Source organism: Erpetoichthys calabaricus, chromosome 13 (assembly GCF_900747795.2).
Source record: "Erpetoichthys calabaricus chromosome 13, fErpCal1.3, whole genome shotgun sequence".
Classification (NCBI taxonomy): Eukaryota; Metazoa; Chordata; class Cladistia; order Polypteriformes; family Polypteridae; genus Erpetoichthys; species Erpetoichthys calabaricus.
In genome coordinates this window covers 59,982,753-60,000,300 of record NC_041406.2, presented here as the reverse complement: position 1 = coordinate 60,000,300, position 17,548 = coordinate 59,982,753, and the positions used below count along the sequence as shown (strand labels likewise).

At 37.4% G+C, this 17,548-nt stretch overlaps 1 protein-coding gene across 2 annotated transcripts in view; it reads left to right on the top strand.

Annotated features, from left to right (window-relative positions):
- The window catches only part of glcci1a (glucocorticoid induced 1a), a 294,096-nt gene that overhangs the window by 239,061 nt on the left and 37,487 nt on the right, over positions 1–17,548 (top strand). For both annotated transcript variants that reach the window (XM_028817035.2, XM_028817034.2), the window contains exon 6: positions 9,330–9,540. In XM_028817035.2, the coding sequence (XP_028672868.1) occupies positions 9,330–9,540 (211 nt within the window). The remainder of the gene's footprint in view (positions 1–9,329; positions 9,541–17,548) is intronic.

The following is a 17,548-nucleotide window of genomic DNA, read 5'->3' as shown; positions in this document are numbered from 1 at the left end:
CAGAAACAGTTTCATCCCAAGAACTATAAACGCACTCAATTAGTCCATCAAGTGCTCCTTGTAGAACTATTTGTACTTATTAGTACAATTTCCTCACTGTAAACTTGCAATGCAGTTATAATATTGCACAACCTTAGCCACTTTATAAAGCGCGTATTTACATATGATGACGATATCATTTTTAAGATGAAATGCAGCAAAATATGTTTATTATATTATACAGATAAAATGTTAACATCATTTAAATAATCTATATTGTTAATAATTAAACACTGTGTAAGGACACGGTGCCGCAGCGCTAGCTAGTTCAGGGACTGTTCCTGCCTCGCGCAGTATTCTTTCTGGTACTGACGCAACACTGGAAGGATAGATGGATAGAATAATTAAACATGTACTACGAAGATATTTCAATGTTCCTTAAAAGTTTTGAAGAATCGCCATTCTAAGCTTACAGATGGCTTAACGTCTATTACACAGCTGATTGTGTGGCGATTGGGTATTTGGAGAAAGAAAAGTAAGGACAGGAATTGGGGGTTAGTACATTTGAAAGAGACAGTACTGCTAAGTATTTCATCAAAGGTTGCGCATGGCGCAGCAAGCATCTTGCGTGAGACATGAACAATCACTGCGCCACTGTGTTCTCATGTTTAATAACATGCTTTAACTCCTATCATCAGGAAAATTATATCACATATACATCTAAGTATTTTAATTATTCAGAGAGCTGTAATATCACAAATGTAATGGATTCTGTGTCCTGTCGGAGGAAGAGAAAGCCCGGAAGCACGTAGTGATTCACACACATAGAGCACATAAATTAGAAGATCAAATACAAAACAAAGCATTTAACATGCTACTTTAGTTACGATGGGATTGAGAAATCAGTAAATTAAATGATTTTAAGATGAAGTTTATGATGTTCTACTTTAAAGACAAAATAAACTACGTGATTAAAGTTGAAATTTAGAGATTAAAGTTGACATTTCATGCTTTTTCCCCACTGCGTGCCTTTTTTTTTTCTCTGTACCCTAATAAGCTTTCATATGACACTCAGACGGTGGGCTACGACTCACCTTTTTCACGGCGACTTTGATATGTGACAACTTCTTTTTAATTTCGGGCACTGTGCGACTTTGTGAACATGAGCTTTCGAGTTTCTCCGACACGTTATGTCACTCGATCAACTTCCTTTTGTTGTTTATACCACTGTTTAAACCAACAAATAGTACGTTTTTCCTTGCCTCCACTTGGTATTCGCTGAAATTCTTCTATTTTCCTTCTTGCTTTTGCCATTGCCCTTTCACAGAAGGCTGAGCTTAAGGGCTGTTTATATTAATTTGCATATTCAAAGAGACATAATTCTGGGAGGAGTTGGGGTGGGACAGAAGGCGTGTGCATGTGCGTTATTTTTCACACTGACCGGGATTTATGTAGTGGAAGAACGTGGAATTGTCGTACGCACAGATTTATGCATCTGGATTTTTTTGTGCGTAAGCACATTTCCGCTTTTGTCCGTACGCCATGTTATAGTGTGAATTCTACGCACGGCATTATGCATGATGCCCCTGGTGAGGCATGACTGGGAGAAGCAGCCATAGCAAACACTATATTCACATACATAGATATGCCTTAAGTGTGCCTGGTAGCAAAACATCTTGTGCCAAATGTCAATTGATTGATGGGATATTGTGTCGTTTAGGCTAAGGGCTTATATTTTGGACACATGGGTAAAGTATGGTGCTGAGTTGTTAGCTGGTAACCCTTTTGTTGGCCAAGATTTCTGGGAAGTCAGCTAGACAACCTCCGGAAACCCAAATGGGTAGTAAAGTATCCTGCAATGAATTCAGTGTTCATTTCTTGAAGAGCTTCTGTATCATCATGGGATTGTTCTAGAATATGAAGTTTCAGTGAAGGAAGGTGCAAGGACATGTGTTTGAAAGGTGGTCGATGACTGATATACAAAGAGGCTGCCAAACCACTTGACAGTTTACAACAATGACGAGAGAAAAACATCATGTAAAGAATAAGGCCTTTTATGTAATGAAGGGTCTCTGAATTTGACTGAGCGGTACCGGCAGGTTAGGTAGACATCAGCTTTGGAATTAACCTTGTAGATGCCACACAGGCTGGACGGGCATCCTGGCCAGGAGATGGAGCAGACCTGGAAGGAAGGACCGGAAAGGGTGGATGGACATTATTAGGTTACATTATGCTCTATATGATATTCCATGTTTTTCTAATAATCTCTACTGTTTTGTATTCTTTACTTTAACTTGAGTGGAGGACACTTTCTAATGTCTGTCTTTGTAGTCATGATAAATGAGTTCCAAGGTCAAGCATTTCAATGTGTATTTTAATGTGTGAAATCTTATTTGTATCTTTTCTGGTCATGGAGAAGCCATTGCAATTTATATTAATCAGAAATTCACAAGAGGAATTATTAAATTATAATAGATGTTTCCCACATATAATTTCATGTCACATAATTTATTGCAATGTATTAGTTATTATTCTCATCTATTGCTATTTCCTGCCTTGCACCCCACGCCTTTGGGATAGGCACCAGGTTTCTGTTTGTTAGATAAAAATAAATAATAATAAAAGGATCATTTATAAAATTACAAATCTTTTTTTTTTTTTAAACAATTACATTTTATTGCATACTGTGCCAAATTGTAATATCGTGATAATGTTTTTGTAGGAGCTGCACTCTAAAAATGGATCCTATATTCTAATAATATCCTCTAATTAATTAAATTATTTATATACTGTTTAATAAAACAAAATTAAATTTGCGCATCTTCAAATTAATGAGTAGTGTTGATCGGCAAAATTTGTCAAAATTTTTTTTACACCGGACAGGTTATGTTTGCAGGTGACCTTGTTCACCGAATATTTTCCTGGAAATTCACCATGCAGCCGTCTTAGGTGAACATTTTTTCCAAGCGCCACATGATATTTTACAAGGCCACAATGACATTGCAGAAGTTTCACACATGACTACTGTAAGATTGTTTCGAATTTGGCCATCACTGGGCCACGAGCAAGAAAATAAAAACACTTTTTCAACTACTAAGATGCCCTGAAACCATCCCTGCCCACCCGGACAAGGAAGCACTTAGCAGTGCTGTGGGATGTCTTTTTCCATCTTTAACCACACTCCTTTCTTTCACTCACAGCCTTTTCAACCTCAGGGCTCTTCAGTTGCTGTTTGTGGGTCATCTGTGAACTTAAAAAGGTAAAAATGGGTCCCAAAGGCACAAAGGTTGAGAAACACTCCCAGATTTCCATCTCCCATTCATTAAAAAAAATAAACAAAAACTTGCAGTATACAAATACCGCTGAGTGTATAACATCCTGTGTGGTGGCAGTGCAGCACTGCATGGCTAATTCTACATGCAAGTTAGGCATGTGCCCAGCAGTGATCTCAAAGCAAGCCTTAAAGGAGCCCTCCCAATCCCCTCATCTGAAAACACACAGCACAGGCTGTGAAATAATAGAAACTAAAGATTTATAATATTTACAAGACATTGTCTTCTTGATGTTCTCTCTGCACCGTAACTACAAACAGTGGATTGAGCTAGTTTCACGCAACAACTTCATGGCATGGCCACTGTGTACCCCACGTTTGGCACTCTGTGAGTGTATGGATCTGTACTTAATTTATTTCTTGCTAGCTTGTGGCTGTTTGTTTTATTTTGTTTGTGGTATTCATTCCATCTGTGTCTTGTTATTTGAGGCACGGTTGCATAGCGGTTAATATTGCTGCCTCACAGCTCAGATCACATATTTTGCCACCATAATCAGTCCTGCATAGTTGGCAGACTTTCCCTTGCCCTCAGGGACACTTAAAAGGCCATTGCACCGTTATAATCCATTTAAAACTAGTTCAGTTCCTCCTTCCTGACTGACTTCAATGCACTGTGCAGAGTTCAGTAACATTCACAAACATTTCTGTGATTTCGCTGAACTTGAGGGAAAGCGAATTCAGTGGGAATTCTCTCGTCACTTTTAATGAGAATATCAAAACAAACATAAAAATAGACAAAGATTAAAGTAATTGAAATGTGGAACAATAGCTGGGTAGTTGCCCTCATAGTCACAAGGATCTGGGTTTGACTCCCTGCCCTTTCGATGTCTATGTGGAGTTTGCATATTCTCCCTGGATCTATGTTGGGGTTTTCTCTAGATACATAGGTTTTCCTTCCACATCCTAAAGATATGCATTTTAGGTTAATTAGCAATTCTAAATGTGGAACTGTGTGTCTGCATGTGCCCCATCATGTAATGGTGCCATAAACAGCTTTGGGCCTAATGCTGCTGGGTTTGCCACTCCCTGCTACCCCGAAATTAAATTAAGCAGGTCTGAGAATGTTTTGTTATTTTGTGAAGTATGACACGAATATCCTGGGTTCGATTCCTGACTCTGTCGTTATCTGTTTGGAGTCAGAGTTTGTATGTTCTCCACGTGACTGCATGACTTTTGATGGGCACTTTAGCTTCCTCTGAAATCTCAAAGATATATATGTTAAATTAAGTGGTGACTCTAAATTGGCCTTGACTAAGTGACTGTGGATACTTGCTATGCTGAACAGACACTCAGTTCAGGTTTGATTCATACCTTGTAGTCAGTGCTGCTAATATAGGGAATGATAGCCTTTCAGGCTGAGGACAATCATGAAGATCTGCTTGAAATGTTTTGCAGCTTACAAACTGAGGATATTAATTTGCTGTTAAGCATAATATTATTTGCTCTTCATATATAACTCTGATGCCTTGAAAATTGCACATCATTTGAAATCTCCAAGTCCACGTTTTGTTGTGAGCTCTTCTTTTTGCATACTTTACATTAATATCTCCCATATTGTCAGTACTATCACCCACACCATATCATTTCCTGTCAATGAAAGATGAAGAGCTTCAATGAACTCATTGCAAAGTTTGCTCTTAAACCTGACAATATGATGAACAGCATAATATGGAACAGCAAATGGCTTTTTCATACTCTGACACTTGGGTCATTTTGAAATTGTTCAAAGACTTTATATGATTTAAATGAAAAATTGGTTTTGATCATTATTGCCAGCTGCAAATATATATTTCTCTCTTTCATCTTGCAACATAGCACTTTAAAGGCAGGCTTAAAAAAATCTATAAATGTCTACTTCTACTAAAACTGGCTTTCGTAAGAAAGAGCAAGTGATGTAGTGGTACTTCTAAAGAACTTTAGATGCCATTATTAAAGGTAAGGGGAATTTATTTGTGTCTGCCTTTCACAGAGTGCTGCTAGGATATGCTCTGGCCCATATGACCGTGAACTGGATTAATTTGGTTTGATGATGGATATTGTTAAATTGTATTTAGGCACTGAAGGTGATAATGAGCAGTGTGCACCAATACAGTAGCTATAAAATGTATTCACCCCCAGCAAAGTTTTCATATTTTATTATTATACAACACCGAATGCCAGTAGATTTAATATGGCCTTTCTGAAACTAATCAACAGAAAAAAGACTGTTTAATGTCAAAGGGAAAACAGATCTCTGCATAGTGTTCCTAAATTAATTACAAATATAAAACACAAGATAATTGATCACAAAAGTATTGGCCCCCTTCACCTCAGTAATTAGTAGTTGCAACTTTGGCAGCCATAACAGCCTTACCTGTGTATGCAGGACTCTGTCATTGTTGCATATCTGGATACTGCAGTTTTTCTTCATTCTTTTTTTCAAAAATGCTCAAGCTCTGTCAGTTGCATGGGAATTGTGAGAGAACAGCCTTCTTCAAGTCCAGCAACAAATTCTCAATTGATTGAAATCTGGACTCTGATATGGCCACTTCATGATATTAACATTGTTGCTTTTAAGCCATTCCTGTGTAGATTTGGGAGTGGCACCGCACTATCAGTGCATGCTGCCATCCTCCTCCTTTTCCCAAGTAGCTTTGGCATTATGTTGGAAGTTGTTGTCTTTCTTGCTGGAAAACAAATCTTCTTCCAAAGTGCAGGTTTGTTTGCTATAGTACAAGCACTTCTTTTAGTGTGATGTCCAAAAAAGCTCAAGCTTGCTCTCCTCAGACCATAGAACCTTATTTTACGGACTTCACAGTCACCCAAGTGCCTTCTGGAACATTTTCTTTTTTAACAATGACTTTTTCTTTTCTGCCGTCTGATAAAGCTGCAGCTGGTGAAGCACCCAGGCAACAATGATTTTATGCACAGTCCTTCCCATCTGAGTCACTGTAGCTTGTAACTCCTTCAGAAATTTCATGTGTCTCTTAGGGGCCTCCCTCACTTGTTTTTTTGTTTTTTTTTCTTTTTAAACAATCATTTGGCTTTCCTGGGCAACCTGCTTCAACAACAACAACATTCATTTATATAGCACATTTTCATACAAATGATGTAGCTCAAAGTGCATTACATAATGAAGAAAGAGAAAAAAGACAAAATAAATAAGAAAATAGAATTAGGGAATACTAATTAACATAGAATAAAAGTAAGATCCGATGGACAGGGAGGACAGAAAAAACAAAACAACACCAGACGGCTGGAGAAAAAAATAAAATCTGCAGGGGTTCCAGGCCCCGAGACCACCCAGCCCCCTCTAGGCATTCTACCCGACATAAATGACCTCACAATCAGTCCTCATTGTATTCAGGGTTCACATGGAAGAACTCAATGATGACGGTCATGTGGACTTCCGGCCTTTAATCCATCAATGGAGGGACATCACGGTGCTATGATCAGGTGATGGTGGCGCAGATCGCCACCACAGAAAACTGGAAAAAGAACAGCAGAGAAAGTAGAGGTTAATACGGATTATGGAGCCACCAGGAATGATGTTGATAATTAAATGCATATACAGAGTTTCAGGATTAAACTAAAATGAAGCTATGAGAAAGCCATGTTAAAGTAATGTGTTTTCAACAGTTTTTTGAAGTGCTCCACTGTATTAACCTGGCGAATTTCTATCGGTAAGCTATTCCAGATTTTAGGTGCATAACAGCAGAAGGCCGCCTCACCACTTCTTTTAAGTTTAGCTCTTGGAATAATAAGCAGACACTCATTTGCTTCAGGCAGATTTGCAGCTGACCATAACGTTTTAATTTCTTAATGATTGAATAAACTGGACTCCGAGGGATATTCAGTGGCTTGGATATTTTCTTCTATCCAACCCATGACTTGTGCATTTCAAACATCTTTTCACTGAGTTGCTTGGAGTGTTCTTTTGTTATCATTGTGTAGGTTAGGCCATGATGCTGACTCACCAAAACATGGACCTTTCAAATAAGAAGTATTTACACTACAATCAATTAAAACCCCTTTGAGGGCAAGCAGTTGATCTCTATTGAACTAATTATGTCACTATTTCTAAAACAAATTAGCTGCACCAAAGATAATTAAGGTGTGTGAATACTTATGCAATCCATTTTTTTCCATTTCATATTTGTAATTAATTTTGACCACTTTGCAGAGACTTGTTTTCACTTTGACATTAAAGAGTCTTTTTCTGTTGATCGCTGTCAAGTTAAATCCACTGTGATTCAATGCTGATAACATTTGAAAACCTCTAAAATAGTGAATACTTCTTATAGGCACTGTATGTAGCTGGTTTCCATTTATCCTGTGTCCTGATAGCTTTGTGGATGAGATTAATAGCAATACATTTTATTTATATAGCGCCTTTCCCATGCTCAAGGCGCTTAGATGCTGTGTTCTGAAAAGTGAGCCAGTTGTCACAAATCACCATGGTCAGATGTTGGATGTGTTTTTACTAGAATGCTTACACTGCCATTTTAGCAATTTGTTTCTTACTTTCTTTTGTTTTGATGTAAAAGGAATTGCATATTGATGCCGTCTTCAGGCACAGTGGAGACAGTCATTTTATGTCACGCGCATGGAGGACAGAGATTCTTTGTCGGAAATTTTGTCACTGCCTAGCAGGGGATGACACTGCTGTCAAACCAGTGTTTTGTTTGTCAAGAAACACTTTAGGGGAGTTTAAATGTGGGTCTCTACGCTTTCTCAGCTGATTAAGGTTAACATCTGTCCAAGGAAGAGAATAAGAAAATCGAATTAGGAATTAATATCCAATGAGAAAAAGGTCTTTTTGTGTTTCCAGTATCTAGAAAAGTAAGAAAAACATGCTACGAAAGGAAAAGAACAAAATATCTTTAGTGTTACTGGAAAAAGTCAAAGTAAACTCTAGTAGGGAGTTAAAACATCTAAAGAAAAGGGAACAAAAAGAACATCTAACTGCTAAACAGGGAATTTGTTTGCTTATAGCAGGCATGTGTGGGTGTTTGAAACATGGGCAACTTAGTTATGTGAAGAACAGGGAAACTCATTGGGGTGAAAGGCAGAGAAACCCAAGGATGGGGAGAAGAAGGACATTCATGTGTGGTAAGTACCACTGAAGACGAGAGCCCCTTTGAATCCAGCCAGGGAGATTAGAGCTGCTACTCAGTATGAGGATAAAGGAGCATTACAAACAGCTTACAGCATTTCTGATGTGTGATGATGTGGCTACATCCCTGGCCAGTTTATATGAAACTGGTTTGGTTCTCCATGTTACTGAGAATGTCTAGCTTAAAAAAATATATACAGTATACACATATGCATATATATATTGTATATATAGACACATATATATTTATGTATAGTATTTGTCCGTTGCTTCTTCCTGCGTACCATTATGCATTATTTGCCTAATTAGTGATAATTTGAGATGAATAGATTTCGTGGGTTTTGACCTTGTTTCAGAAATTGGCAATGGATGTAGTGTTTTACTGTAGGTTACTTAACCTCTGCTACTGAAAATAAACTAGCAGTAGTTGTTATTGTTTTGTTATTGTTTTTTTTATTTTACTGGTCAACTAGATTTCAACATCAGTTAAGGCATTAACACGTACTTAATGTTTTGTGCATAAGAGAATTCTGTCCTGTGGTTCCAGAAACAAAATAACTGAATTATGTGTAAGTGACAGCCGTTCAGTCAGAGATACTGTAATAAAAGTAGAATTATATAATTTGCAAACTCATGAGTACTAATTGCCAAAAACAGAAATGCAATACTCTCTCCCAAACTTTTTGAGGAGCAGCAGTAAACCAGTTAGATAAAAGCTTAAAATCTAATACAAAAATAATATGAAAATAATAAATATTTATTATGCTAAAGACATGAGACATCCTGATCCAAAAATATAATTTTTTAACAGCGGTCGCTACAAATCACTACATGCTATCTGTTAGCAGTAACAATGTAGTTCTTAACCTTACTGAAAGTTGGGATTTCTCTTTGAAGTATTTTTTTTACTTTGTTTCATTTCAGCCACTGGATGTGCCTGATGGCCGCAGAGCACCATTCCCTCCTCAGTGTCGCAGCAGCAGCACACGCAGCATTGACACCCAGACACCTTCAGTTCAGGAGAGGAGCAGTAGCTGCAGTAGCCATTCACCTTGTGCTTCCCCCTTTTGTCCCCCTGGATCTCAGGATGGAAGCCCCTGTTCTGCAGAGGACCTTCTGTATGATCGAGATAAAGGTAAGGCCACTATGTGTGTTGTGCTGTACATTTCCAAAACAGTCAAACCTAAACATGTTACACAATGCTTTTCTCAATAATTTTACTGTGTCATTTAACCAGGTTAGTCACCGGGAGGTTTAAGATGGATGAAGCTGTCTTAGTGGCCAAGAGGCCTAACATATCTCATTATGCCTTACAATCTTGATTGATTACCAGTTTAGAAAATTTCATTCAGGATGCTGCAGAAGTAACACTTTAGGTTAGGGCTTAGTCCAGTGGTAGTAATAGACATACCATGATATTTGAATCATCATAACACTTTCCTTGAGCCACTGAAATGTACAGTAGTGTTTATAAATAATTCTTTAAATCTCACATTTTACAAACCTGATGAATCCAATTGAAGCTTTCAGAAGGCTATAGCCTTTTCTAGTAGCCCCTAGAGCAATGAGTGGACTAGATCTAGATGTTATGTAAGCATATCATAGGACACATATCATACAGAGCTAATTTAGTCACCAGTCCACCTCAAATGGAGATCTGATCTGTCGTACGTATTATAGATAGATAGATAGATAGATAGATAGATAGATAGATAGATAGATAGATAGATAGATAGATAGATAGATAGATAGATAGATAGATAGATAGATAGATAGATAGATAGATAGATAGATAGATAGATACTTTATTAATCCCAAGGGGAAATTCACATACTGTATGTATACCAAGTATAGTTTTATGTCTTCTAGTCCCAGGTTCACCCCTTCTGTGCACGTTACCACTAAAATAAGACACTATGTGTGCTATGACAATATACTGTAGGTGTTGAATTAAATTGAAAGAAATATATCCAACTGGAGGTATATGCATTTGAAAATGGTTTATAGAGGGCGTCCAGCCAGCATAAAGTAAATTTGTGACATGGTTACAAGTTTTAAATTTACTAGGGCATAATCTAGATTAATAATATGACACTTTAAGTGCATAAGAACCGTAAATGTAAGGAAACTGGCCACTGTTTTAGGGTGTTAGATTTTTCACAAATGTGTCAGAGAGTTCACTTTTTTAAGGGAAGGTCATTATACTCGCCAATAATGGCTCCAAAGAGAATTGACATGTTACATGTAGATTGGCACGTGCAAGTAAAATTTCACTGTATTTGTACGCATCACAACAATGACCTTATCAAAACAATGTTTTTAAAATCAGTATACAGAATGCTTCATTTTCACTTTATTTCTATACATGTCGTGGCTTTTGTCTGCCAGAAAACAGTACCGGTGCTTAACAAGTGATCTACTGAAGTAAACATGTAGAATAGATACCTGGTAGTTGTATGCATTGTCCTTTGCTTTTAGCAGTAACACATATTTTAATAGGTTACATGTGCAAAAGAATTATGCATTATTACGAAAAGTCATTATGCATGGAGTCATTGAACCAGGGGTGTCAAACTCTGGGCCTGGAGGGCCGCAGTGGCTGCAGGTTTTTATTCTGACCTTTTTCCTAATCAGTGACCAGTTTTCACTGCTAATTAACTTCTTTACCCTCCATTTTAATAGCCTTGTTTTTAAGGATTCAGTCTTCTGAATTAATTTCTTTCTTAATTAAATGACAGCCAAATAGAAATGAGATGTGAAACGAGCCAAAAGATGACCAGCTAAATTAGGATTTCAAATTCCAACCAATCCCTTAATGAGAAGCCGATTATTCTTGCTGTTAATTAAACCCATCATTTAATTCCATGGCTTATTGCTGCTCTCATTCTGCCACCGCAGAAATTTCCAAAACTGTTGATTTTCTGTTTTTTTTTCTAAGAACACCTTGTGGTGACCTGAGAGATCATCCTTACTGAGACCTTCACCTTTCTTTATTTTCAGATATTGTGTGATGGGCACAGGTGAGCTGGTCATGTGGCGGCTCATTTTGTGTCTCATTATTGTTTGACTGCTAATTAAGGAAAAAGAGACCACTAAGGGGCCTGAGTCAAGTTAATTAAAACTAAAGCAAAAGAAGTTAATTAACAGCAAAAACTGGTCACTAATGAAAATGATGGTTAGAATGAAAACCTGCAGCCACTGCGGCCCTCCAGGACTGGAGTTTGACACCCGTGCATTAAGCAGTAGAGTGAGCCAGTGGTTTACATTGATCCATAAGCCTCACTTCTCCAAAGTGCTGGACTTCAATCCCAGCATTCGAAAGTTTGCATGTTTCCTCACACCTCTCAAAGACATTCAGGCATGATGAATTGTCAATTATAATCTGTAAAGGTCTTTGTGAGTGTGCTTTGGGATGGACCAGTTCTGCCCAGTGCTGGGATAGGCCAGGTTCCCAAGATCCTCAACTGAATAAGTGGGTTAGAAAATGAATAAAGCAATAAGCAATGTTTTTCTCTAAACAGCTCTTTGAATCCAGTGGTGGTTAGTGTAGCTGCAGATGGTTTAGGTACAGTATTGCTGTCTCTCCAGATAACATGCTGTGTTGATGCTTGGTTGGTCAATTTCATAGAAAGATTTTTCTTCTATATTATTTTTTGTCTCTTTCTTTTTTTGATGAATAGTCATTTTTGATTCCTGTCGTCTGCCCAACACTGCCAGCAGTTTTGCAGCTCCTGCAGCTTTGAAGTAGATTAAGTTGATTTGAAATACAAAAAAAAAAAAAAACAGTAATATTTTTATAGCAAGTAGCCATTTTTTCAGGTCCATTATGTGATGAGACAGCTATTTTAGTGTTTTAAAGCCAGTGGAGAGTTACATTCAAACACAAATATTCTTCCAATAAATTATTTACAAAACATGGTGTTCAGGTTCTCACCATATTGTTTTAAGCAATACCAGTTGTTATTCACCTTTCTTTCATTTTAATCATCTTTATAACTTTACCAATCACAAGAGTGAAGTGCTTCAGAACTCTTGATACGTCTACTTCCCACATCTACAGTATAAGTAAAGGGGTCTCACAGGTCGCACTGTTGATGACACAGCAAAGCTTATCAAGGCAGGTACTTGAAATTATAGTGTGAACCACTATAGTCACTCAAACCATTCATTTAGTGGCCACCAAAGTAGTTATTTATTTTTTAAAAAATTAAAAGAAAAGGGCATTCCAAATTCAGTGTTTTATGCAAAAAATAAAAGATCAGTGCTCTAGAGATGGTATGATTTTTCCAGTGACCTCACATTTTGAAAAGCCAACCCTGAAGATTTTTTAACTGCACTTAAAATACAGGACAGTACCATGTGGACCATGCACAAACTCAACTTGTCTTGTGTGGAAATGTGAGGTTTACGCTCCTGAAGAGGCTTGGTGCCAGCACACTTCCAGCCTGAACTTTATTTATATGCTTGATTTAATAAGTCCTTCCTGTAGCCCAGGATATAATTATAAAATGGACATAGGAATTTGTGTGTGTGTGTGTTTTTATTTACTTACATATTTCTTCCCTTTTTCCTTACTCTGCACTGTACCTCTTTTTAAGCTGAGGGATCTTTTTTACTTGTTAATACTCTCCCACTATATGGGTTTATTTGAGTAAGTGAAAAGGTTTTTCAGCTTGGAGTTCCATTTATTATTGCTGGGGAGAAGTGTGGAAATTCAGCTGTTCCTTTTCTTCATTAAGGAGTGTCACTGCACATTTTTTACTGATTTCCTCCAATTTGTCTGCCATACTGATGATGTAATCGCTTCTCTTTCTATTTAATCAACCGCCTCAACCCTAGCCTTTATGTCACTGGAAGCTCTCACATTGTGTAACCACACAGTTAATGCTGAATTCCACATCCTGCTTTGCTTTGTAAATGCAAAGAGATAACTGTTGCTACTTTTGTACAAATTCTAGGCCTTAATCCTGCTGTTTGGAAACAATTTGTTCACTCTCACATTCATATCTTCTTCACTTTAATCTAGGAGATTTTATATTGTCTATGTTAACAAACTATTGGTTAACCAAACAGTTAACCTACCTACGTAGATTTGTTTCAAAACATGTACTTCAATCTCTCCATATAGTGCATTTCATTTCTCTTTAAGCATCTGCTATAGAGTACCTTTCACATCTGTCTCTATCTACTATATAGTGCCTTTATCTATCTATCTATCTATCTATCTATCTATCTATCTATCTATCTATCTATCTATCTATCTATCTATCTATCTATCTATCTATCTATCTATCTATCTATCTATCTATCTATCTATCTATCTATCTATCCTCAAATTCCATCACTAGGCAGAAGAAAGGTAGGATCCATACCAGGAAAGATACCAGGCAATTACAGGACTGCAACTCACTGTTAACAGTTAATCTAAGGTTGATGTCTTTGGGACCAGAGAGGAATCTGGCTGTTTAGAGAGAGAGAGGGAGAGAGAGAGAGAGACCCTCATGGACATGGGGATACCACTCAAATTCTAGCTTGATAGCTACTAGGTTAGGATTTGATATCAGGTTCTTATCACTATAAAGTTTCAGCATTCACTAGCAGATTACTGTGCCAAAATGTTTATAGTATACACCCTCACACACACACACACACACACACACGCACACACACACACACACACACACACACACACATATATATATATATATATATATATATATATATACTGTATGCAAGTATGCTACGCTTAATGTCTCTGATATGATCTGTGATTTAGAACATATTATATACAGTACTTAGCAAAGCTATATGGGATACTGTAATGTACCTGTTTTGACTAAATACACAGAGATGACACTACAGCACTCCAAAAACTCTCAAGATGGTGCTGCTGCTGCCTACATGTTGAAGCATACTGTGTTAAATGGTCTACTTTTTATTTCTAAGCAGTGAAACTCCACATTTAAATTATGTTAGAAAGTAGAGTACAGTGCTGGTAATGCAATCACTTTGTATACAAGAGACATAAGATTAACATGTTGTGCGCAGGAAGCTGTTGTCTTCACAACATCCAGTTACATCTACTATGCTCATTATCTCCTTTTCTCAAGTATAACCTTATAGGACCATGGATGGCTATGCAGTGGGATGTTGCTTGAATGGATGAATGTTATATGATGTGTATTCTTCTTCTTCTTTCAGCTGCTCCCGTTAGGGGTTGCCACAGCGGATTATCATCTTTTTCCATTTATATATATATATATCTACATAATAAGAAATAATGATGCCACCCTGACCACAAGTGTTTACCGTAAAGAATGCTACGCAGACAAGATATTACACTTCACAAGCAACCACCCGGTATCTCATAAATGGAGCTGTGCTAAAACTCTATTCAGAAGAGTCCACACCCATTGTAATACGAAGGAAACAAAAATGTATGAGAGACGCTATTTCTTCCATCTTTTCACTTCAAATGGATACTCAAAAACATTCATTAATGGGAGCTTACAGAAAGGACGCCAAATCCAGCATATGCAAACTTAAGAAGAACATGTTCATAATAAATAAGCTGTACACCCAATACCCCCCCCCCCCCCATCACACTGACTTAGCCACCCCACCCCCACTCCACGTAATGTTTTGCTATATATTGCCTTTGATTCTTGTAAGTCTAAGCATTATCCTCTGATGAAGACCCCTGGCAGGGGTTGAAAGCTCAGGAATAAAAACTACTTTATGATACGTGATTCATTTTTTCTCCCTTTGTGGATCTCCAGCTGCATATATATATATATATATATATATATATATATATATATATATATATATATATATATACAGTGTATATATATATATATATATATATATATGATGCATAGTTTCCTGTCAAATAATGCAAAGAGTACGCGACACGTGTTTCGCCCTCATTTGGGCTCATCAGGCATACACACTCTACTGCTCCCCTCACGGGGATCGAACCTTGGACGTCAGGTCAGGACTCAGACTACGAATGCAATGAGAATATATATATATATATATATATATATATGGACAGGGTGTTCCCAAAAATGTGTACACACGTTCTATCATTATACAGTAAGTGCAGTGTTTATTAAGATAACACTGCACTGCAACTGGTACCATTTATTTGAACTTGCTATGCAAGTCCCTCATACCATGCATTTGAGAGGAATTTGGGAATGAGGAGCAGTTTTATTTCTAGCAGGATGGGGTACCTGCACACTGCCCTCATGATATGAGGGTCTATCTTAAGGAAAATCTGCCAAACAAATAGATTGAGCAAAGTGATAGCCCTCATGTTCACCAGACCTCATGGCGATAGGCTTTCTTTTCTAATGGGATCATGTCAAAAATAAGGTTTATCTCACAAAACAGCAACAATCGATAAATTGAAAACAGTCAATGAAAGACAATGCACCAAAATACCAAGATTTGTGAGTTTGCAAATCCATTGGTCTGTGTTTTCAGCCATACCTGGACCAGAGCAGCCAGTAGTTTGAACACTTGCGATAACTGAGTCTACATTTTTCTTCTTTAATTTGAATTATACAACTGAATTGTACAGCACCTTAATAATATATATATATATATATATGTGTGTGTGTGTGTGTGTGTGTGTGTGCGCGTGTGTGTGTGTGTGTGTATATATACACACACACACACATGCACATACCCACACACACACATATGCATAATACCACAGTTGAGATTCTTTTCAGAAAAATCAAGCCTATGTAGTTGGGCATACTAAACTACCTGGGTTCTTAGCCAGAGCTGCCCTCTGAAATTAATGTTTCTCTATATGCTGTTGAGTCTTTTTGGCAACACTTCTAGGCTTCACGATCCAAACTTACAAATAACATGCACAACGTCAGTGCTTGCTGGACAGAAGTAAACACAGTTTAAATGTTTGTCAACTGCAGGAAGGCCAAAGATAGAGTAAACGGCCAGACTTTTATCTCCTGTAAAATGTAAGACAGAGACAGACCAACAATGATCAAAAACATTTAAGATCATATCTTTAAACCCTTTCATTTTGTACAATATTTTTGTCATTGCTCTTAAAAAAAACTATTGTGATTAGTAAAATACAATTTTCAGCAAACTGCTCGACAGTGTTATAGCATTTCAGAATTGTAATAGGAGGGCCAAATTTGATCACAATCAGTTGATCCATTCACAGGCTGTATTCATCCATAATCAACATACACACATTTACTGGAAAGCATTCTGGAAACATTCACATTGTGATCAGAGATTTAAATCCATCCAAATGTCAAAGTCAAAATTTCAACTGCAGTACTTTACTTTCTCCTATACTATGTACAGAGAAAGGGACATTTTTATAATGCAAGACATTTTGCCTGTAGTGTTCTTCCTAAAGACCCTTTGCTGCCAAATCTAATGGCTTTTGGCACAAAATACAAGCAAACCTTGGTCAGGGTTCCATTTTAACAGTGGCCATGTTAAGTCACTCCAGAGCAACAGAAATTGCCCGTCGTTGTAACAGAGATTATTTTTGGTTGAAAAGGAAACCAGACTACCCAGAGAGAACCTAAAAGGAAAAGTCAAGGGTAGTGGGGATGTGCTGTGTCATTACAGAAAGAGACTTGGATTTGATTCTAGCTCATTCTTTTGGTTAAGGTCATTGAACTATTCTGATAAACATTTTAGTAGGTTATATTTGAAACTGAAGGATGTTAATTTTTCCATTGTTTATAGGAAGTATTTTATCTCTCTGTGTTATGGAAAGCCGTTTAAAACAGTGTACAGTATTTCAGTTTCTTGTCCTCTTCTTTAGTATGTTGATGGGGAGGTTCTGGTTGCCACAGACCTGGTCACCTAGTTATAGGCTGTGTTGTGTAAAAATTGTTTTTCATACCCTCTGTTTTGAATTAAACTTAATGTTAGTAGTTTGGCAAAAGGGAGCAAATGTGTTTGAAGTGGACAATGAGTACTAGAGTTCTATTCTGGAGGTTCTGCACAGTACTGCCTTGTGGGACATACCATGGATATCTGCTCAGGGTAGTAAAGTTGAGAGTATAATTTTGTATTCATTCAAACCAATCTCCTATCCTAGGAAGCCGCCTTGTCACGTCTTGCAGCAGATACATATTGTG